This window comes from Rhopalosiphum padi, chromosome 2 (assembly GCF_020882245.1).
Source record: "Rhopalosiphum padi isolate XX-2018 chromosome 2, ASM2088224v1, whole genome shotgun sequence".
Lineage (NCBI taxonomy): Eukaryota > Metazoa > Arthropoda > Insecta > Hemiptera > Aphididae > Rhopalosiphum > Rhopalosiphum padi.
In genome coordinates this window covers 84201520-84226817 of record NC_083598.1, presented here as the reverse complement: position 1 = coordinate 84226817, position 25298 = coordinate 84201520, and the positions used below count along the sequence as shown (strand labels likewise).

General features: G+C 28.8%; 1 protein-coding gene across 3 annotated transcripts in view; it reads left to right on the top strand.

Moving 5' to 3' along the window:
- LOC132920801 (sodium- and chloride-dependent GABA transporter ine) overlaps positions 1-25195 on the top strand; it is a 34129-nt gene extending 8934 nt beyond the window's left edge. For 2 of the 3 annotated variants that reach the window (XM_060983477.1, XM_060983476.1), the window contains exons 3-12: positions 14086-14288; positions 14873-15007; positions 16498-16711; positions 18012-18282; positions 21886-22114; positions 22868-22980; positions 23513-23653; positions 23795-23995; positions 24328-24504; positions 24626-25195. In XM_060983477.1, the coding sequence (XP_060839460.1) occupies positions 14086-14288; positions 14873-15007; positions 16498-16711; positions 18012-18282; positions 21886-22114; positions 22868-22980; positions 23513-23653; positions 23795-23995; positions 24328-24504; positions 24626-24796 (1855 nt within the window). In that variant the 3' untranslated portion in view covers positions 24797-25195. Of the gene's footprint in view, positions 1-14085; positions 14289-14872; positions 15008-16497; positions 16712-18011; positions 18283-21885; positions 22115-22867; positions 22981-23512; positions 23654-23794; positions 23996-24327; positions 24505-24625 lie in introns of those variants that run through there. The other variant, XM_060983478.1, reaches the window with a different exon arrangement.
- The last annotated feature ends 103 nt before the right edge of the window (positions 25196-25298 follow it).

The following is a 25298-nucleotide window of genomic DNA, read 5'->3' as shown; positions in this document are numbered from 1 at the left end:
ACTTCGTATTTTCAAAATTCCTACGTTAAGAACATTGAATTAATATTAAAAAGTGTCTTGTAAGCGAAACAGTTTCTTATTCAAAAACAATGTCATAAAAAATTGTTTGACATTTTAAAAATGTATAGATAAACGTATTGGAGGAGGTATTAGCTAGACAATTTTAGAACTGTTTGCATTAAGATCTGAAAATGTTATACAAATTGTAGGTACTACATAGTTAAAATATAATATCTATCATAGAACCTATTATAAACACATGCATTATACGTAGTTCTAAATTCTAACTATTTCCAAAAATTTCGAAAATTGTATTTTGATTATAAACATTTGAAATGAAAATCCGTATGAAACTCATTTTTATGGTTTACTCTTGTTTTCAATAATGCAAATGACAAAATATTCTTTGATTTGGTTTGCTATTACTTACGTCGATCCGTCACTAATATGAAAAGCAAAATACATCGATGTGTACTCAATTTACTCACAAAAATATTACGCCAGAGGACGAACCCCCCGCTTTAGATCCTACCCTGTCACTGATAGTCTCTCTATCTGCTTTTATTATAATAATTACTTGACTTTTTCTTCCGTTATTATATTATATTATTATTTATACAACGGCACTCGTGTGGGCACGTGTCGTTATTTACGCGTCTCACGCACGCCCATTATAATAACGTACAGGACCAGCCCTGGGCACGACAACCGACCGGCAATAATTATTATGCGTACCGAAATTATTTCGCTTATTTCGCCAACCAGTTTTATTTTTTTGCGCTGATCTTGTGCGTCGAGTACCTACTTAACGCGATCGGTCGACATACCTAATTGTTATGTAGAGAAAAAAAACGAAAAAAACCCATCTTATATAGATGCTAAAAAAAGTTACACTAATACTTTAATAATATAATACATTAGTTATTAGTATAATATTATAGTGAATCGTGTAGAGACAGACTCATACCAATGCTAATTATTAATTATACACTACGATAAATCGTCGAAAATGTTTTTTAGTTTGTACCCGTTATTAAAGTGCTCATATAAAGTGCTGAAATGGACCAATCGAGCGATTTTGGCCACTTTCAATTACGCATACCAGTATCTTCGATTATTATTATCATTATATTTTATAATTATACGAAGACTTGCGCGTTTACAGTTACCGTTGCGGTATAGTGTTTTTAATTCGGCATGTGTGCAAATAATTTATTATATAGTAGACATGGGTACTAAAACATTAAGCATACTGATTGTGTGTCTGTGTACGAAAATAATCTATTACACCTGAAATCGTTGTATCAATGCATTCGGATTTATTTTTTATCGTCTAAATTGCAAATGTCTGCATAATATTATCTCGACTAAGAGCTATAGGTATATGTGAAAAATATGTTATATAATCATGTATAGGTGTAGATTCGTACTACGCGTATCGAATAAAAAACTCAACGAAAATCCTAAAAAACTGGTCATAAGAATATGACTATATATAGGTACCTAGTAAATAGATTAAAAAAAATAATGACTCCATTAATTGTACGTCATATTACATATTATAATACAATTAGTATTATGACAATAATAATTGTTGCGTTATGCTTCGTCGTTCTTGCTTACATCCATGCGACCATGCTCAATACATGAGTTTAGTTTTCTATCGCGTTGCTCAGTGCTATGTATGTTTATACGACAAGGTAAATAATTCTAAAGATTATAGTATATATAATATATACTTATGAGGCTGTAAATAGATGAAACCTACACCTGTTGTTGTTCGTTCAAACTGTGTAATTTAATTTAAAATAAACAATAACAAAATTAGTTTATAATGTGTGTTCTAAATGAAAAACAAGATCAATATATTTGAAAAAAATTCAATTATCAATTATTATAGATTTGTATAGTATACATTATACAATATACATTGTATATTCGTTTAAATATTTCGAATTTTCATATTTTTCTAAAAAAAGTTGAATCAAATGCACACAATACTAGATTATATACCTACTGATAATTTTTTTTTTTTTTACCTGACACATTTACAAACACGTAAGTTTTGTCGTTTCAACAATCGTTGTTATTAATAATTTCATTACGTGTTTGAATCAGTTCTTAAAATTAATTGGAACAGAGCATATTATGAACACCAACAAATGCTAGACATAATAATTCTTAAACATTTACCATATATATCATCTTCGAACAATTATTCTACGATAAATCGAGACATGGTTTTATCTGTATATTACTATAGTTATTATATACTTACACGTATTTAAATTAGCATATACGAATGTTATAATAATGATAGAAAACAGGCATTTTAGATTGATTAATAACGTTTTAAAATACTTTGTTTCCGCGTTTTCTTTTTTTTTCTTTTTAATAACTTAAACTTTAAAGGAACTATTGAAAACCCATAGATCTTTATATTTCAAATAAAAGTTATTTAAATATGTCTTATGACTACTATAGTACTATGTACTAATGCTAGACTGTATGATATAGTTTATTTGAATTATAATTTAATTATGTGGATTGTGGGTACTTATTTTGTTAAAATATTGTCCGTTTTATTGTTGAAAAATAATCAATATAATGATATAGGCTGTTGAATATTTACTTACTAGATATGGATACGTATATTAAGGTATCATAGGTCGTTTTACATACAATACTAAAATTATTATTTATTGAAAAAAAACTATTAGTGTTTTTGATGATAACAAAACGTTGAATTTTAAGCATTCGTAAATCTAAGAAAAATAAAAATGTCATTAAAATGTGTACTCGTTACTATATTTTTTTGTTCCTAAGTAATGAAATATTATGCATGTTTGTTTACTATCAAAATTACTGTTACCTCCGATACCGGCACATTGTTAATATAATTCCCACAAATTGGTAGTTTTGAACACGCGTATATAATATGTATATAATATTTTTGTAGTTGTAAAACATAATAACCACCAGTAAAATAATAATAAGCCTAACATTTTAGGTATTTGCGAATTATAAACGTTTAATACGCACATGTACAAGTGCTCAGGCTATAGACTCCATATAGATTGATCGGGAGTATATAAGTGCGAAACACACAATAAAAAAAAATATATATATGAATACGATATATACAGTATATACCTTGCCTGTATAGTAGCTGATAATTATAACTGGCAAATATTCAGATATATATTATACGAGAATTACACAGGTATAAAATATTAGGGGGACGGGGAAAATAAAAAATGTCTCAAAATATATAATAGATTAAGGTGTTTGATATTATTTCAACATGTTTAATTAATTATAACTTAATATTATTTTAAACAGGGGGAGGGACTTTGACGCTTGACCCCTCTCCCAACAAATATATATCTTACAGCGATATTAATAATTTTAAAATAGCATTAATATTGTTTTATTCAAATGCTCTTCTCTACAATTTGGTTTGCCTCACCTTAAAATATAGTCTATAATAGGTCTCTGTAGTCCCCATAATCTCAATTAACACCAGTGGATGTTAATAGAAATTAATTATTGATACCAATAAGTTCAAATTTATTTCGCATTATTTATTCTCGTCTCGGATAAAAAACGGAAAGGCATTCTTGTAAGTTAATGCTCTCGTTTTCAGAAGAAAAATATATAATATCTATTTACATGGAAAATGCGTTACCCCAAGTTCCCTTCAGAATTTTAGATACATTTTATAATAATACCGTGCAACTATAAGAGCTAATATACACGTTATAACATGTATATACGCGCTAGTACGCTACCGTATATCTACTTTCATTTTTTTTTTTTTAATCATCGTACCAGGCAAAGTCTCCAATAATCATATTATATTATAATTTATACTTTTTTATCGTCATGTTATTTTATTATACACGTCAAACTCATACTTCATACTTATTACTTATTTATTATTATGATGCGATTACAAAAAAATCGACAATGCGTAACACGGTCTATATAAACAACAATGGGACGATAAACTTTACCGTTTACAAACCAATATTAATTAGACCAGTTGCGATTGATTTTAATTACAACTGGTTAACATCGGCTATTTTCGAGGAATTCGCAATGAAAGTCTTCGATGAGTTCGACTGTCTATCGATCGAGTTTGCATTTTCAGTTACTAATACTATAGTGAAACTCGTGTGCAAGTAAAAGATGTTCTTAAAACAATTACAAATAATTTATAAATAATTATTTATATATTATGTACAAATAAATAGACAAATAAAAAATATTTTATAAATCTCGTTATTTTTATTAGTTTAAAGAAACAAAATAAAATTTTTAAAAAAATGTTGTTACTTTTTGCATTATTGGAACTATGGAACATCGAATTTTTTGCATTCGGTATTTTGAAATCTTAAAATGACTTGAATCTGAGAGAATTTGTTTAACAATATTACTTTAATTTAGGTTATACATTTTTGTAAACAATATATTTTTAATTATTTATATTATATTATGATATTATCAATAGTAAATACCGGCTCTTTATTTTCTAAAGTCTAATCATAGTTATAATAATTATTACATAACTATGTAAATGATGCGCACTGCAGAAGCTTTTAACGCATTTTAATTTTCTATAAAACATTAACCATTGGAAAAAATGTAAAAAAAATGCATTGTTATTACTTTTTTGCGAGTTTATGACAAACAAAAGTTCTTACTTATTGATTAAAGTACTATATTACATTAGGTACATTATTTGTATTGTAATACTTCGTAATATACTATATTCTTAGAAATTTGAAATTGAAAAAAGTTGTGCCTATATTGTAATCACACCATAAAAAACAATTACTGCGTCATAATATGAGTTCGTTATATCACTGTTGTATGTTCTACAACGTGAGATATGGATAGAGATAAGTTGTCGGGCATATTGTTATAAATTATAATATAGTATTTTTATGTCTATATCAGCTGTTTAAGGTATAATATTGCAAACTGCAGCTATATAGTAATTAGTTATTATTAATATTAATTAGGCCCACATCCGAATCAACCGTAATCATATCAGTCGATTTAAAACCGCGTTTTACAGCGGTCAATGCCAGTAATCACCTTGAACTTACTGATATGATAATAATAATAATAATAATAATAATACGGACCTTGTCAACGAGAAATGTTTTATGCAACCTTTTGTCGATTATAATTTACGTTTGCCATCAACTATAGGCACTGTATTATTATATTTATTGTTTTTTTTTTTTCAAAAAACGGATGTACAAAGATGTCATTATCACGGTGGACAATCCAAGGTTAGAAATTGCGAGTGCGCACGACATATATAAATATATTATATGTGATGTACAGGCGATTTTTAATGGAAGGGGGCAGATGATCCGGATCTAAAACCTGAACAAGCTTGTTTCCAAGTGTAATTAAGTTCTTTCTTTTCGATTAAATGTATCCGGAGCCCTAATAAGCTATAATTATGAAAACACAATCATATAAGTTCGAAATACGACCAGTGACCTGTAGTGATCACGGAATTGTTTTTTATTTAGTTCCATTCATTAATAAACTATTATATTTCGTTTTTCTAAACACAAAATTGTTTTCAAATATGATTTGCTGAACGGAAGTACCTTTTTTACAATCTCGTTCATTAACAGAGTATTAGCCATTAGGTATTAGTATCTACTTAATACTTATATGTATAAAGCATAACACGATGTATAGTATAGTACATTATACAGAGTGTTTCTATAACACATAGTCGTACTCAATAGAAAAGCAAAATAATTAAGTTAGAATTGCTTTAATTCACAAAATATTATGTATATTTTTATATTGTTGCTATTAAAATAACGTATAGTTACGTATATAAAATCAAATTACATTGAAAATAAAACGTGTATCATTAAATTGTGACAAACAACGACAATTATTAGGTAGGTATATAATTATATCTGTAAAATAATATTCTTATTTGATCGTATTGTATAATGGGTGTTATTTTTTTTTTTAATCCATGGATTGTAGCCTGTAGGTACCTATTATACCTATGCCTCGTCTTATGTCAATCAATAGTTTGCACGTGTGCATTCATTTATCACCTTTTTCATTGATACGATAAAATGTTGCTGATTTTAGAAAAAAATCTAAATGAACACTTCTTTAATAAAATATACTTCTAAAGATTAATTACAAGATAAACAAATTTTGATTATACAGTGAAACTTCCATGATGTGAACTAATGGGTAATTCCTATTAGAGAGAAACTTATTAAATAGAATTACATATATTTGGTTATAATATATTAATATAGTTACAACTATTATGGTTCTAAAAATATTTCGTTAAACAGAATGTTTCATGAAATTGAAGTTTGTTATAAATGGAATAAATTATTGAATATAATTTTGCTGTTATCCAAGGCTAAATTTATTCTAAAATTCTATTTTATATAATATATTTTAAATATCAATAAAATAAAAATTGTAGTTATAATATATTTTAATTTAAACTATTTAAAATATCTATAAGTTAAGCACAAAATAACAAAATTGAAACCTTATAAAAAAAATATATTTTTTTGAATTATTGTTTTAATCGAGTGTGGCATTGGACACTTAAGTAGTACATGGCATACAACGTTTTATACAAATTTCTGTTAATTAGGATTCGATTTTTTTATTTTAAAAACCTTTAATACATATGTTAAAATATCAAAATGACACTAATTACTAATAAAGAACAAACATTATTCAACGATGTACATTTTGTAACGTCATTGGCCTTAATCAATTGTTTTATTATATTTTAATATTTATACAAATTTTTTTTTTATATTTAATTCTATGAGACATAAGAAATGTAATAATTGAGATAGCTAGGTAGCGTAATTTATTTATGTATGTATATGTATTAAAAATTGATGAATAATGAAAAAAAACATATTTGTATTTAAACTTAAAAGTGTGTCGTGTCGAGTGTCCCACACGGTGAACATATTTTTGACCTATTATTCTAAGCATTCTTATTATTTGACTATATATTGTTTTAAACATGCCTATACATATATATATATATCCATCCCGCAGTGAAAACGAATAGGTAATATATTTGATAGAGATATTCATACATAAAATACTTAAAAAGAAAATAATATGCATTTTGTCTAATATAATTTAGATTTTATCTATTCATTTTGTCTTAAAAGCCGTGATGGTGTATCACGTTACGCGTAGTCTCGTTATTTTCGTTATACGGATTTTTTTCGTCAAACGCCAAAGCGCTCGCTCGCCATATAATCGAAGAGCGCTACTCGGGACGAATAAGAGCTAAAATTCGTACCTATTTATTATTTCTATCTCGACACCCGGTCACAACGATATTCGCGCTCGCATCACGGGGCGGGTCTGTGCGGTCGTCTCGTATATCATTATAATTATTATGTATTATAATACACGAGCGTCACGTGTATCTCGAAATGCGAACGATGGCGCCCACACGCGCGCAAAAACCGCCGAACGTCGCGGCCGCCGCGCATAGTATTACGACAATATTGCAGCGCCAAAATGGAACAGATCGCGCGGCGGCTGCAGCATCCGGGAATCGCGAGCGGAGTCAAACGTTTCGGCGTGAGGTTAGGTTATTATACTATTATACCGCACAGTCGCCGTGGAATATTATCGGCTTCTTGCGCGTATCCTGATGCCACACCGTTCAAACCGACACTACAACGGTGTAGCATATTATTAATATATGTATGCGATCGGGGCCGGTGTACGCAACATTAATAGCACTGTACGTCGCGCGGCTGCTGCGTATTCCGCGGGCGCGACACAATACGAATCGAATTCGAGTGTATTGAATTCCGGCGGACGCAAAAGGAGTTCGCGCTCAGTCATCCCGTTAGACGCGTTCAATAGATCCGCGCGCGGGTGCAGTGTACTTGCGCGTATAATGACGAAAATAACAATAATATAATAAACGTCCGCGAGTGTACTCGTATTATTATTATTGTCATGTTTATATTATATTATATATTTCGAGTATTGACAGCCACAGGGGCGTAAAATATTCGCCATCACGACATCGGCTCGAAAACGCATACGATAGTTTGCAACTATTATTATTATTATTATTATTATTATTATTATTATCATTGTCAGTAACAATGTGTTACCTATAGGTATACCTATTTTAATATTTCAGCGGTCTCCGACTATAATATACGTTTCGCGAGTTATTATTCCTCGTATCGCGGTATTTTCGCAGACATGCAGTCTACGTATGCAGTCTATATCGGTTATATGAATATGTATCACGTACGCGTGGACGTGTGGAATAATACAATAAACTCGATATTGAGTACTATATGGCTCTAGGCGAGTTAATAATATATTTTTTTTTAACTCAATTGATTAAATTTGTAGAACGTTTTAAAAAAAAAATTAAAGTTGATGGTTCAACTATTTTTTTTGAATTTTTACTTGATCAATTTAAGAGGAGTATAGTAGTACCTACTTATATAACTTGTTAATTCTTATTGATTCGTGTATAAATATTAAATATCATTATTATTTTTAAAGAAAAAACTTAGTTTCAATTGCATTTGTGATCAACGAACTTCTCCTCTCCTTACATTCACCATCCTTCAAATATAAAACATCCATGGTCAGGCATGATCAGATACACTTGACGGCTTAATATACTTTCAAAAAATATGGAAACATCGCTGTATTAACAGCAATAAATATGAATATGCCCTCACGTATTATATGACATATTATAATATATTATGTTATGTTATAGCGATATGAGGGCCACTGCATTCGAGCACTGCAGACACTTAAAATACTTATATTTATGTTATTAATATATATTTATCTGGCCTGCAATCGAGTATACTCGGGGACCTTCGTGTCATTTAATATAATATTTTAAAATGTTATACGAATTAGGTAGGTTACTGGGCAACATTGGTGCGCCGTCAATAAAACGACGAATAAACTACTCGTAAACACTGTGTGATGGTGATAATGATAATAATAACAATAATAATGTATTAACGCCAGTGTACAAAATTTATTAATATACGTATAGTGATGCGTAAACTTAATATGCGTCACACATCGTACGCACTCGTACACAATATTATATAATTATAATATGTACACACTATACACGGTTATTGGGTGGTAATATTTGTAAAAAATAAAAGGTTTCGTGTACAAACAAGAAAAAGTATTTATTTATACCTATGGCTAAAGAGGTATTAACATGCGTGGAGTGCAACTCATCGCCGTTAGAAAGGACTCAAAATCAAAAAACGAAACCCTAATAGAGTACTCTAATATATTTACGTGCTTACAATTATTCTGATCTACAGAATTATAAACCAAGCATTTTCATCCTCATTTTTCATTATTTATTTATTTAGTTTAAAATTGTTTTTTCTTTTCAAATAATATCTGACCTATTTGACTGCAAATTAGAAAACAGATCATTTTCTTGAAATGTGTAATATACTTAAATCAAAATTTGAACTAGTGGTTTCTATATTATTGAAATATATATACATTAATGATAATAATCCTTAAAAATGGTTTTACAAAAGTATAAAGTATAAAGTATCATTGAATATAGTATTTATTATATTTGAATGATTTTTACAGAGTTTAATATGAATTATTAAAATTTAAACAAAATCATCATACCTTTCATATCTTCCAGACTCTTTATCAGTTATCACGAACCTGTCAAACCTATTATCCTTGTCACGTAAAAATAAATAATTCAAAAACTACTCGTTTGAATTTCAATTTAGATACCAATAAAATTTTCAAAAAATTCATATATTTGACAATTATATAGGAAATAAAAGGTGATTTTCATTTGAATAAGTTTGTATTACCTCAGCACATTCCTTAAATGATATAGACAATTTGAATTTTAAATTACTTTGGATGCATTAAAAAATTGGCCTTTAATGAGTTCTGAAAATCAAAATTTGAATAAAATAATTATTTAAGAAAAAGATAAGTTAAACATGCTTGGAAAATCAACCTGTATACAGCACACTATGAGCGCAACATTAAACGATGATCGTGCAGTCAAATATTTAGAAAAGCATCCACTATAGTACTATACGTTTAAATCCCTCGCTGTCTCGTTGCAATCACCACCACGCCCAACGTTTAATACAATAATTATATTATTATCGTATTGTATTTATAGACATACGTTAATACAAGTATTCAATATTTTAAAATGTGGTACCTATTTAGACCCGAAACGTGAACATGCATAATGACCGTCGTCACGGATGTGTTTTGTGTTTGACCGGCTTTTCACGCACTCTTCTCGTCTCGCGGCTATATCATACACGTCTTATACACCGAACAAGTCTGCTATAGTAATCGGTGTTGCGTGATGCCCATTTCATATGTAGGTCTGCGCGACCAAAAGTACTCTATAATCTATGTTAAAGTCTCCGTCGCAACGACCGCTGACGAATTTATATCAAAAGCAATCAATAAAAATATATGGGACTATTTTTTTAACACCTATAGCCTAAAGAAAAGCTAAAAGAATATATTCTCTTATCACAGTAAAAATATGAATCATTTTATAATTATTGAATTAAAACGTCATTTATCTAAGCTTTGAGTCGTAGATAAATTTAGGGCTAACTAGAAAGTATCTTTACGTAACATAAATCATAAATGCTATAAAATGCAACTTAAAGTAAAAACGTATTTCTAATGCGCATCAATAAGACGTATTGCATAAAAACATGGCTTAAACTTTAAGTATCTATACATTGAGTTAAAAATTGAAACGAAAATAAGTTATTGATTACATAATTAAAAATACAAATTAATTTGAAGTTTTTTAATATTGTTAATTTTTTTTTTATCTGTTATTAAATACATGTTATATAATATTTTTATCCTTATTGCTTGTTTCGAACAATAAGGTAAATGTGGTTACGGCCACCTGCTTTTACTATGAGATCAGCGCGCACGATTGCAGCCTATATTATAACGGATAACTATACCTACCTCACTCATTGGCACAGACCTCAATAAATCAGTTACACGCAATAGGTACGTATTTTATACACAAACACACAGGCGTAAATCATGTTTTACAATATATTATTGCGCACTAAATTGCATCGGTCGGGGTGGTTCGCCGCGGCAGGTGAACATTGCAAATACATCATGTACGATAATAATGTAATAGGCAGGTACCTGCGCCGGGGAGAACGTATATATACACTGCCACGCTGTTGGGTGCGATCGGATTCTAACGCGGCGGGTTGAATCGCAATATTAAACCGCAATAATATCGTATGCTGTGACACCTCCGTTTGAACGTGGGCGCGTTTGTAATACCCGCGTGGTAGGTACATGTTGTAATTTATGTGTTTTTATAATGACTATATAATATTATAATATGTTAATTAATAATATCGATTAATCGTTAATCACCGTCGTTCGGTACGAGAAAAAAAACAACCGAATACGCCGTGTGTACGCCGCATTGGCCAACCCGCGAGATCAAATAAGGTATATATAATAGGTATAGGTATACGTATTGTAACGTTCGCGTTGCAGTAGTAGACTCATGTGGTAGGTATATATAATATTATATAGGTACGCGTGTAGACGGGTTTGAAAATTATTTGCGAAAACGAAACCGCGCGAATTCCGCGTGCCTACTACCTGCAGCTGTATATACAGTTAATTAACAAATTTTATTTAACCCGTTATACGGCTTCCACGAATCGGTTTTATTCGTCCCGAGCTCGATCGTATTATTTTAATACAAGAGAACATATTATTATTTAAAGATACATTCGTATTGTTCATACGTCCGTCCATTACACGTGTCTGTAAAATATGTTATTGATGATGTCTGCACGGATATTTGCAATTTCTCATACATGTATATGTACACGCGAGACACTGTGAAGTGTGCACTGATTGGTATAATATTCGCTATAATGAATATCGCATACGTATATAATATAATAATATAATGGAATAATATCGCAGCATCATTCTGTATGATACAGAGTATACGAATCGTGCAGATTTCATAAATCGTTTTGATATTAAATCTACTGTTCGGCTTAACACTGAAATAATAAGTTTTCTGCAGGTGTAATTAAATATTTAATATTCATAGAATAATAATTGTTATTGTTATTTGTAGGTACCTATACTTTTTTTTTTTGTTTTTTTTTTTTTTTGTAATCACCAGAATAGTATAAAGTTTAATGTTAAGTAATCGTAAGATTTATGCGAAACTATTACTAATCGGAATATCTTATATCAAACGGTTATGCTAATTAGTAATCTCTTACTATACCTACCGTGTATGATAACATATATACTGTTATTTGTTACAAACCGATTTCATCCTGTCGGAAGTATATTTCTGTACAGTCATTATAAGTGCGTTATAATAATATATTCAAAAGCGTTTGTTATAAATTATAATATTATTGTTAATTTTTATTCGATTTTAATTTTTAAGTAATCTGCAAAATGTTGCAACATATTCTTTAATCGGATTTAAATCACTGCAATTTAATGATTTTGTTGAATGATATTTTTAATTAATTTATGAAGTAATCACATTCTCCGCAGTATCATTAAATATAATAAAATTTATGTGTTTGTTTTAAAATGTGATGACGTACACTATTGATAGGAAATTATCAACTATACCTATAATACCTACCTCATTTTAAATTAACTTGAAGTATTTTTGGAAGCTTTTTCTCTGTGTATAATTACATGTTATAATCACCAATTATTGAAGTATAAAATATATATTATATAAATAATGATTTATAATAATAAAAATCACCCCCAAAAAATGTGTAAATGTTAAATATTTTTATTTTTTTCAATAATCAAGAAGAGATTTTTTTTTTTATATTACGATGTATAGAAATTAATAATTATATAACGGAAATATCATAGTATTGAGCTAATTTTAGGAATACAACGAAGCGTGCAATACTTTGTCTTCGTTAAAAAATGTATAAATTAAACAACAAAATATAGGTAACATAGTATAGTGATGGAATTTTAAAACGGTCTAATAGGACATAAAATAAAATATTATTATATTATTTTGGATAATCACAAAATTGTCTTATAGTTAGTAGTTACCATATATCGTTATTTTATTTCGATATAAGTAAACGAAAATTATTTAAATTTCTACTGATCTATTTTCTTCTCATGTTCAAGAATGTTACATTTTTATAGCATTTCTGTAGAACATTAAATCTAAATTATCTATTAAACAAGTATAATTTTAACGTTTTAATAGATGGAATATACGATTATCTTTTTTTTTTTTTTTAGATAATTGTATATATTAAATAAATTCTGCTTTTGACTATATGAAAAAAAGATTAATAGTCACTTTAACTTTTACTGACTAAACATATCAATTTTATAATAATAACCAGTAATTAGGATACATATTTCAAAACTATAATTTTGGTTAATATACTCAGAATAATACTGTATCTAGTATCTATTATAGTAATTTACATTTCACGTTTGAATATAAGATTTATTTTCATTACTATCAAGAATTGTTAAAATAACTATATAATGTTAAGTTTATCTAAAAAGTTCATAATGTTATTCAATTCAATCCAATTTCTGATTATAAGCGAGGTATATATTGGTTTCACAGTGTCTTTTCTTTTCTCGTTTTTTACACTTATTTTCTTTGTAATTTTTCTAAGCGTACCTTAATCATATCTGATAACTGATTTATTTTTTTAAAGTCGATTACATACAAGCATATATGCAGCTATTATAGCAGTACATCACTGACCGAAAAGTTTTCTCAAACTATAATTTTCATTAGTTTCATTTTCATTTTTTTTTTTGTTTTGAATTATATGACATATAAGAATACATTTTATAAGATAAATATCAAATTTTTTTAAATGCTTTATATCGATGTATTTTTTACACATCATATCGAAGTAAATTGTTTTATGAATTTTTAATAACTAAAATATTATTTTATTGGAATGCATTTTCCAGATTCATTGAGAAAGATGACGGTGATTTTACAGAATGCAGCAGTTGTTCCAGGTCACTTGCAGAATCATTATCAGACTTTCGATCCAGGACGAGGACTCACTATTGGCGCAACAAACTTCAGTTCATCTTAGCGTGTCTGGGCTGTTCGGTTGGCCTGGGCAATATGTGGCGGTTTCCATATCACTGCCACAAAAGTGGCGGAGGTAAGCCGTTTTTTGTCAATTATAATTTACGATTTATACCAGGAAACTTAAAATTAAAATTACTAGCATTTTATCGTGAAATGATTGCCACTAAAGGTTTAATAGGAAGAAGCCAATTTATCGTAGGCCAAGGGAGCCATTAATTCATGATGGCGGGAACTTCACTATTGCTGTTTTATTGTTTTAAATTTACAGCCGAATTAAATGGCAATGTCGACAATATTTATACAAAAAACAAACAAACAAACAAAACACAACAAAAGACTTTTTGTATTGATCAATTAAATTAAAGAAATATTAAAAGTCACTTAATCGAATTATAATAGGGACATTAATAATTAAAGGTAGAGAAAATTAGAATGTAATAAATCGAGAAAGGAAATGCTTTTATTTTGCTGTAAATGAAAATTGCTACTTAATTGACCGTGTTAATGTTGTAATTTTGTTTTAACCCATAGCATTAATTTAAATTATGACTTTTGTAGACTCATCGTATGACATGTTATAAAATATACATTTTTATTAACGATTTATGTATTTGTAATATTATTATAATTATAATACATCAACAATTGCTTTTATAGGTATATTTTTAATTCCATACTTTTTGGTGATGATATTTTGTGGAATACCATTGCTGTACTTAGAGTTGGCTATTGGACAGTTTACTAAACGAGGACCAATTAGTGCAATATCAAAATTGTGTCCAATTCTAAAAGGCAAGTAAATTATATTTATTATATTGTAATTTGGTTCTGTTATACGTGTGTATTATGTATAATACTTAAATGTTAATTACAATTATTAACGAAATTATAAGCACACATTTTGGAAAAATTGTATCTATATACGTGTGAGATGAACAATGAACTTCGCTCATTGTTTTCTAATAATATTTTTATCATCGATGCTTTACTCAAATGTAAAGATAGTAGATACCTTTCGTAGTATTCAACTCCAATATCGGTGCTTTTTATTTATTTTACATAATCATATAAACATATAATAATACGTGATGAAACTTATATGAAATATTATAAATGAAAATATTTTGTGTTACTAAAAGTCTAAAACTTGTTTTAATAGATAAAAGTGAATGTTGACTTTAGTTGAAATAAAGGCCAAATTCGAAATTATTGAATTAATGTTTATAACTGACCTACTCATGTTATTAAATAATAAATAGTATATTGTACATTTAATATTAATCTAATATATTTATGAGTAATATTACATGCTAATGAATATTTCAACACATAATAATTATGTAGGTATTCGTTGTATTACCATATTTTTACAGAAAACAATTATACATTAGCATGCGTGTGCCTCAAAATAAGACCCCAGCTAAAATAATACATCTTAGTTCGGTTTACATTAGCAACCAGCACTCGTATTCATCTTCGTGACTCCGTCCACATATTTCTTTCTGAAAGCCTTATTATTTACTATGAAATATGAATTGAGGTATTTTCAGTTAAACCTAAGTTTAAATACAACAAATAAGAATTTATGTTTTCGTGTTAGGATTAGGAACTTCAAAAATATGTATTAAAAACGACCACAAAAACGGTAAACGTCTTGTATGCATGTATTCACACATATGTTTCCATTGATATATTTTTGTAGTAGACATTTAATCTATTCTGTATTTCTGTGGTATTATTATAAATTATTTATTTTTATTCATTTTCAAAAAAAAAACATTTATAAATTTATCAAAATATGAAATAAAATAATCGAATTTTAGAAACAACTAAACACGTTTAATAATGGTGATTAATATAAATTAGTTTATAAATTAGTATAGTAATTATAAAAAGATAACACCAATAAATAAAAAAGTGAATTAATAAACTCACTTAAATATGGTATAGTTTACAGTCAGCTATTTTAACTTTCGATTAAAAATATATGCATAAACCATACAGGATTTTCAAGGGTGCTACCTCGTGAAATTATCGTCTAATCCAATAAGTGTTTACAAAGAACATAATAATAAATGCCAATACTATATTATATCTCCGTGTAATATGGTTTATTTTTTAGTATATAAATTCGGTTTGTAGAAGTATAAATAATTAAACGTACGCTATAGTGCGATTATATATACGAATCACTAACGCGTCATCTATCATGCAGTTCGTGTCAACTGACGATGACTAATAACGTATATTATATTCCGACTTCTGATTTCCGTCTGTTACAGGCGTTGGTTTATCCAGTGTGGTGACGTCGTTCTTCGTATCCGTCTATTACAACGTAATCATCGCATACACTCTGTACTATTTCTTCTCGGCGATCCAAAACCAGCCGCCGTGGGTGCACTGCAACAACCGGTGGAACACTGACCAATGCTGGACGCCAGGCCGTAACAGCACTAGGCCTTTGGACGGCAGAAGTCCTACCGAAGAGTTTTACAAGTACTTGTTAAACTCAATATAATTATTAAAATAACATTGAAAAAAAATTATACGTAATGGATAGGATTAAACTTATTGCACACGTATACCTTTAAACGTAATTGATTAAGTGTACTTAATACCGTGTACAATCGAACCGAAAGTAATTATAAGTATTATAACACTTCATCATATATTGCGATCATAGCATTGTAAATGACATTATGACGTATAATAAAATACAATGGGTATGGACAAAAAAAAATATAAGACATCTATGTATCTCATTCCCATAATAATTATATATTAAAGTGTGTATTGCATTAAATATAGTAACAATAATATTATACCCACGTGTACGTTTCATAAATGGTTAAGAACTAACCGACCATGTATCGAGATATTAACTGTTGAAAATCATATTTTAATTATTGTTAGCTATAGTTCGGAAGATTATTATAATACCAATCGAGCAGTTCAAACAATTATTACCGGATTTGGCAGAAAATCACACGATCGCCTTATAATTTATTAATAATTAACATAGGTATACTCAAATAATGCTGTGTGGACAAGGGTGGGGGGTCGGCATATAATTACTTAACGCATACGTACCTCGTGCCGTTCATGATGTAGCTCATTGGCCACGTGGAAGTGAAAAAACCCTGTTATAGATTAACCATTATTAACTCATTCGTTAATCATCGGCATACTAACGAAAACCATGACTGTGAAAAATAATTGCCAGTATTTCGATTTGATTACGATACATTCGCGAGATCATGTAATAATAATTGTCATGATCGTTGTTTTACTTCCTACTCTCTTCACGGCGACCATGAATATTGTTATTGTTTATACTATATTATTATTATAATGAATTCTATTTCAGTTTCCAAATGATAATTATCATTGTAAAATGCGTTGTGATATTATATTTTCAGTTTTGATTGTGTACCATTTGGCATTTACTCATCTACCAACCTATATACACAAATATAATATACATAATACATACAAATATTATTATTGTATTTTTTATCAATTTTGTGAGTCTGCAACATACATCTGATTTTATAAAGAGTTATGTTGTTCGAACGATTAAAGGTGTGATGTATATAAATCATATTATGTTTTTTCAAAACTCATACTTATGTCTCAGATAGCCTTGGGCAGTATTAACCCTCTCCAGCAATATATGATGTGTGCTAACTATATATCTACAGTTATAGCGTTGTCTGCAGTAGATTTCCCTTAAAAAGTTGATTTATATACTTTGGGTCTGGCATTTTCTAAAATATTTTTTTATTGCATCGTACAGCTTGAAAATGCTGCAGATCGCAAAAGACCCGAACACGTTGGGCAACGTCCGCTGGGAGTTGGCCGTGTGCATGTTTGTCGTATCCATCGTCGTGTACTTCAAATTGTGGAAGAGCACCGAATCGTCCGGCCGCGTACTACACCTGACCGCCACTCTGCCGTTCGCCATGTTGGCCGTGCTGCTGGTCCGGTCACTGATGCTGGATGGCGCTGAAATCGGTCTCGAATATTTCCTCTTTAAACTCCGCTGGGAACTACTGTTGGACTCGAAAGTAAGTCAGTTTCAATCACGCTACAGTGTAGGGTGATACTTTTAAAAGTACCTATAAGGCTATAAACACTCATTACATTGAAGAGAATTTAGTACGTACCTAACGTTTATGAAAATAATTTTTTTTACATAATATGAATTCAATATACGAAACAAAAAATGAAAATAATTTTAGTTTTTATGTACTTAAAAATTCTTAAAAAACTATTCTACTTCGGAATATATAGTATACATTTTTTATTTAAAATCAATTTGTGTTGTTTTTATTATTTGAAACAATTATTCTTAGAATAATTTTTAAAAAAAAGTTTGTGGAAGGATGAAATGTATGAATGTATGACTGTGTAATCTATTTATAAAAAGATGCTACATAATAGTTTTTGAGAAACACTAAGATTTTGTGTTAAGCGGAAAAATAAATAGCTTTAAAGGGAGTAATTCTGCTTAAACTTAAAAAAAACTTTTTAAAAGAAAATAATAACGATAAAAATATTAAAAAATATATTTGTCCTTAAAAAATGTGATTTAATAATAATTATTTCAAATTGTGTAAACAATTTTCTGTGTATTACATAGCCCGGTGAAATATTATTCCGCGATTTAAGTGGTAACACCTATTATACGAATTTGATAACCGCGAATACGTATAGTAGGAAGCTAAAAATCCCGGTAATAGTATAAAATCATTTAGTGCGATATTTCCAGTTCGTCATCATAGGTCACTATATATTATATAGTTTCATATTGGTTTTCATCGAACTCTCCCCCACCCATGACACCATAATAAGTCCTGCGTATTTTTTACTTATAATGTCCTATTCATTAATTTTTCTCTCCGATACCAGTCTAGACGTTATTTTCACCGTAGAAAGCTAACAAAAGAGCAGGATAAAAAAGAGTATTAGATACAACGATACAGATAACCTACCTTCCTATACATATATGCGTGCAGGCGCTCGTGGTATATACTAATATACTATATATGTACCCGCGGCCCGCGCCATTCCACCTCACATAGTCAGACGACGGCAAGGTCATAAACTCATAATAGTTATTATTCTAATATTTATAATTGTATAATATAATATAAATATAAATTATGGAACGATGACGCGAGGAAATTTGTTTTCGACCGCTAAATCCATTCGATGAACTTTATTCTACTGCCCGTCGTCAACGGTTCATTCCCCATTTAAGAAGTCATCGATTCTTTCAATCATCGAGTGTGTTAATATTTACTGTGGTAATCAGTCGATATTCACGATTAAATTTGTCGAGTACGTCAAATACGCTTTTATTATTATGATTAGCATCACAGCAGACGTCAATCGTCATTTATTTTATTATTCCGACCGTAAAATATTATTGTTGCCCACGTCAAATATTGTTATTTACGAATATCCGTGATTTTTGGTTAGATACACAGAAATAATTAAATGTAGGTTATACCTATAAAGGTAGTCCGGTAAATTATTCTTTTAAACTTGTTGCTAGGTAAATAATTAGTAAATATTTTTCCAAGTCAAATGAAACAAATAAAATGCTAAACAACTTCCAATAACAACAGCATACAATTATTACGACCGTGACAAAATAAATTAGACAACTATATACATACTGCAAATGTCTAATGTTTTTTTTATACGTCAACATAAAAATATTTAAAATCTCAAATTGCTGTAAAATATACCTTGATAATTATAAACTTCTTGTTATACATATACAAGTTTATAAAGTTCGTAAACTAAAATAGTAAATTGTTTTGTAAAACTCAAATAAATTTTAAGTGCTGTATTATTTTTCTCGTGGGAATATGCATAGATAAATGTTTAAGAACGAAACTTTTTATAGTTAGTCGATGTTTGTTATCTTGTGAACGTTATATACGCATGTTTGATGTTTTGATTTGAGTGTATGTGTAAACATTGAATATTTTGCATCGAATAATGACCTTAAAATTCAGACGTCCGTGATAAGACCTGAGTAAATAATTTACGTTATTATTATTAATCCGAATGCGTGATAAATAACATAAATGTTATATATTTATACCAGCGATTTAATAAGCAATTATAAATTAGACTAGATAACCTGGTATCCCTGGTATTAAACATGTATATGATTATTATGCCTATCCGGTAATAGAATTATAATTAATATGTTGGTAGACAAGTCATCCTTGAAACTTGAGATGTTTAGAGTTTATCACATCTAGATTAAAGTAATATCTATAAGTAGCAATATATTTTATGAGAATTTAAGATATAAAACCACTTTAAAAAAATCAATTTAACAATATTATAATGTCAATTCATTTTGTTAACGCAATAAAATTTTACTTTTCATTAACCTTAACATCTTAATTTTAAAATTTTACAAACAATAAAATATGTATAACCACACGACACACAAATAGGAATACTGTTTTGTATACATAATATATGTTATATAACATAGAATATTGGCATATATACATAATATTAGAATTCATTTTTTTATTAAGTAAAATATATATATAATTATATTTTGTTTAATAATTATACTAGAAATTCATTATAAAGAGAAAAAACATATTATTAAGAATTGTCAATGAATATTTTAGACTATTAAAAAAAAAAAAAATGTTATAATTTCAATAGCGTACATTTTATAAATTTTCATTAGTTCATGTTAAAAAATAATTTAGTTTTAAAGTAAATTATTTATACATTACCATACGTAATAAAAGTTCATAAACAACTAACAATGTAACAACTACACATCTTTAAAACTTTTATGTGTTTAAATATACCTATTTAAATTTTCAAGGACTTGTGCCTTACAGTCAAACTTTACTTAACATTAGGTATTTAAATGTATTATAAAGCTTTAAAATTTCGTTGAATTTACATATTTTAACGTGACGTTTAAGCAAAATATGTACTATTTGACGTACAAACTGGTAGTTTTTTAACGAATACGCGTTGTTTTAAGTAAATTTAACATAGGTACTTTAAAGTATTGTTATTCTAAATTTTTACAACTTTTAGAATTTATTGTGATTTAACTGATAATCGTTTTTATTGCCTTGTTTATATTATATTAACGTATGGTACATTTCCCATAAATATTATCTTCTATCAATAATTTTAAATATTTCAAAATCGCAATAAATGTAACCTTATGATTTGTATTACATAATAGTGACTATACAGTTATTTAAATACATATACTATTTATCAAGAAGTACGTTATAATGTTTTATATATTTATAGTCTATAGACGGTATAGGGAAACTATTAAAGTTACTAGGGTATAATATCAGTACTAAAATCATATAATTTTCTGTAAAAACATACCAATAATTCATTTAGATAATCCATAAAATAGTATGTATTATACATGTATGACACATATGCCAATAGAGAATTCTACATTTTCTTGTATCATGTCTACTGTTCAGAACAGAGTTATATACTGTTATATTATTTTTTATTTTTTATTTTATTTTATTCCAGAATTCACGTCAAAAGAAAATTATGTTCCTATCTAACTTAAACAATTTAAACAGTTTGATTTGTTCACATTTTAAATTTACGACAATAATATATTTTATATTACTTAGGTATGGGTGAGTGCCGTTGGTCAAAACCTAAGCTCCATCGGTATCGCTTTCGGTCTGGTTATTTCGTTCTCTTCGTACAACCGTTACAACAACAATATAATGGTGGACACAGTAACCATATCACTCATAAACGGCGTGTCGAGTTTTGCCGTGGGGCTATTCACATTCGCTACTTTAGGTAGCATGGCCAAGGAATACGGAAAATCCGTGGAAGAAGTACTACCGGACGGTAAATAACATTATAATAATAACTTGTTATACGCGCAATAATATGCTCTAAAAAATATTCAAATAAGTGCTTAAATAATATGCACTAAAAATACTAAAAAATATGCGAAAAAAAACATTTGTATAATAAAAATTATCAAACTTTTATTATTAAGAAAAAATATTTTAAGGCTACGGAATTGAAAAAAAAATAATAAATATGCAAAAATAATGTCAGCAAAATATAAAAAAAGCAAAATAACACTTATACTTCGAAATATGTAAAAATATGCAACATTAAATTTCGTATTTAGTTTCTTGGTTATCTGAAACAAATTTATAGCTCACTTAGGTATCTCTAGAACCTCTCAAAAAAAATATGCAAATGCTAGAAGTTATGAGCCCCGGTAATAACCAATTAGCTACCTATTAGCTATTACACAAACTTTAGTATAAAGCGCCAGTTGCGTGTTACTAAGTACATAAAAATAAACTTACTCAAAAAAACGTTTCAAATAAAAATTCAAGGATCCTTAAAAACGCGAAAACTCGTTAAATCGGATAACATTATTATGCCGATAATAAAATGGTTATTGAAATAAAAACTTATTTTATACACTGAGTATCGATATAGTGTTAAAAACACGTATATTATAGTCTAACGCGTTTAATTTAATTACTTGCTATAAATCTTGCAATAAGTGACTCAAAAACGAGAAATGATAGTTTATTACATTTTTATAATTATTTTATACGTATATATTGTATTGCGCAGGTCCAGGAATCGTGTTCATTCTGTTCACAAAAGTGCTATCCAGTATGCCATACTCAACGTACTTATCGATGTTACTGTTCTTCATGATGTTTTGTCTGGCCCTGAACAGCGAGGTAATTTAGCATAATATTATCCATAGCAATGCTGTGTAGCCTGTCGCCTGTGTCACACCGCATGTATCTATAATTATATAATATCCTTATAGTATGATGTGTAATTTCCGTTAAAACATCTGCAAGAGTAATGCAATCCTATCAAGGAGTTTGATGCACACGAATCGCAATCTCCACCAATCAAGGGGTTAAAAAAACACACGTATAAATTAATATGAGTAGGGAGGGGGTTGTGAGTTATAACTCATGCTAAAATTGCTTCTAAAATTATTGAGTACCATAAATAACCAGATTAAATTTATACTTGTAAACTATAATAATAAATTGAGTTTCATTTTTTTTAGTTTTATTTTTATTTTTCATAGTTTGTCTTACACCCTTCAACATTTTAACCTTTGGATATATCTTTCCCAACATACTATTCGAAGTTGAACTTGCAAATATAACAATCAACGTCGACCACACATTAGCGATGCGATGAACGCTAATATTTATATGAAAATATAATAAAGTATTATTATTTTAATTTCAGTTCGCCATCGTCGAAGTCATTGTGACGTCTATACAAGATGGATTTCCGCGCGCTGTCAAAAAATATCTAATCTGTCACGAACTATTGGTCTTGGTGGTCTGCTGTGCTTCGTTTCTACTCGGACTTCCACTTGTCACACAGGTGTGAAAAGCGTAATTTTTTTCAACTATTTTCGTGTAATTGTAACGTACTAACACAGCAAACTGTCTACGCAAACACGTAATAATCATTTGCATTTTATTGATTGTTTCATCAATTATTTGATTTACGTGTTATTCGCAGGGTGGTACATATTTATTCCAAATAATTGACTATTACACTTCTACGTGGTCGGTGATTTACATCGCTTTTTTCGAAGTGATCGCAGTGTCCTGGATGTATGGTGGTAATAAAATGGCAGCGGACATCGAAAGAATCACGGGGACAAAACCGCTATGGTTTTTCAAATTCTGTTGGTACATCACTACTCCTCTTTCACTGATGGTAAATTTGTATTTAAATAATTATCATATTGTCTGGTATTCAATGAAATATATTCCTTTAAAGTCGCCACAAATCTATAATTCTCTTCATGAAATTAAAAGTATAATTCTTAATTTATCCGTTTCTTATAATACACCTAAGTTAAAAAGAAGATTTATATATAATATTATAACTTAATTTGTAATAAATATCGATAAAATAGTAGCTACCTAAATGTTTTCCTTTGCGTCTAAATTACACGTGATGGCATGTACGCCGAAATACGATCAGTTACAAGTCTAGCTGTGTATAACAATTTGATTTATCGATTGTTTTTTTTATTGTTTTATTAGTTTGTATGGGCTTTCAGTTTAACAGACTATGAACCACCGACCTATATGAATGGCACTCGAAGCTTTCCCACTTGGGTCCACATGATAGGGTGGTCCATGGTTATGATCTCATTGGCATGTATACCCATCATGTCTGTTTATACGTTCCTACATTCCGAAGGAAAGACATTTTACCAAGTAAGTTGAAAAACAACAATACTAAATTTAAATATTAAACGATTTGTTGAGAAAAAAATTTGTATGACTTAATTTTATACAACACAGAGCTCTAATTTTTATTATATGTATGTCTTTTTAGAAACTGAACAGATCAATAAAGCCCAGATCAAATGATTTTGGTGAGTTGCCAATGGCGTCGAAAGACAACTTAAAAGAAATGGCCACTTTGATTGAATGCAAAGCACCTCAAATACCACCTATTATTGTCTTCCCGGAAACTGTTAAAAATAGTAAATATAATAATTTATGATTGTATACCAACGATTTTTGTTGACAATTATTCCCTAAACGTTTTTTTCACAAATAACGATTTAAATATAATTTTAATTCTAATATATTGTCATTGTAACACCACACACACAACACACACACATTCCATACACCATCTATTATAATACGATACACTCAACAAGTACAATAATTCATTGTACAATACATGTTTAACTAAAAATTTGTGTATTTTTATTTTATGTTAAGTTTAACAAAAAACGTTTACCTTCTTTATTTTTTGTATCATGATAAATATTGATAATATTATGTGGTTATACTAATATATTTTGAATTCTGATGCGCATTTTAAATTATTAACGATACGAGTATTGAAAATATTACCAGCAAATAAAACGAATTTACCATTTTACAGATTAAATTGATTTTTATTTTTATGATACAACTTTGAATTGATTAATGCTAATCATTCATCATAACATGTGTTGGTATAGTAGTATATCCGTAATCGTAGATACTACTTG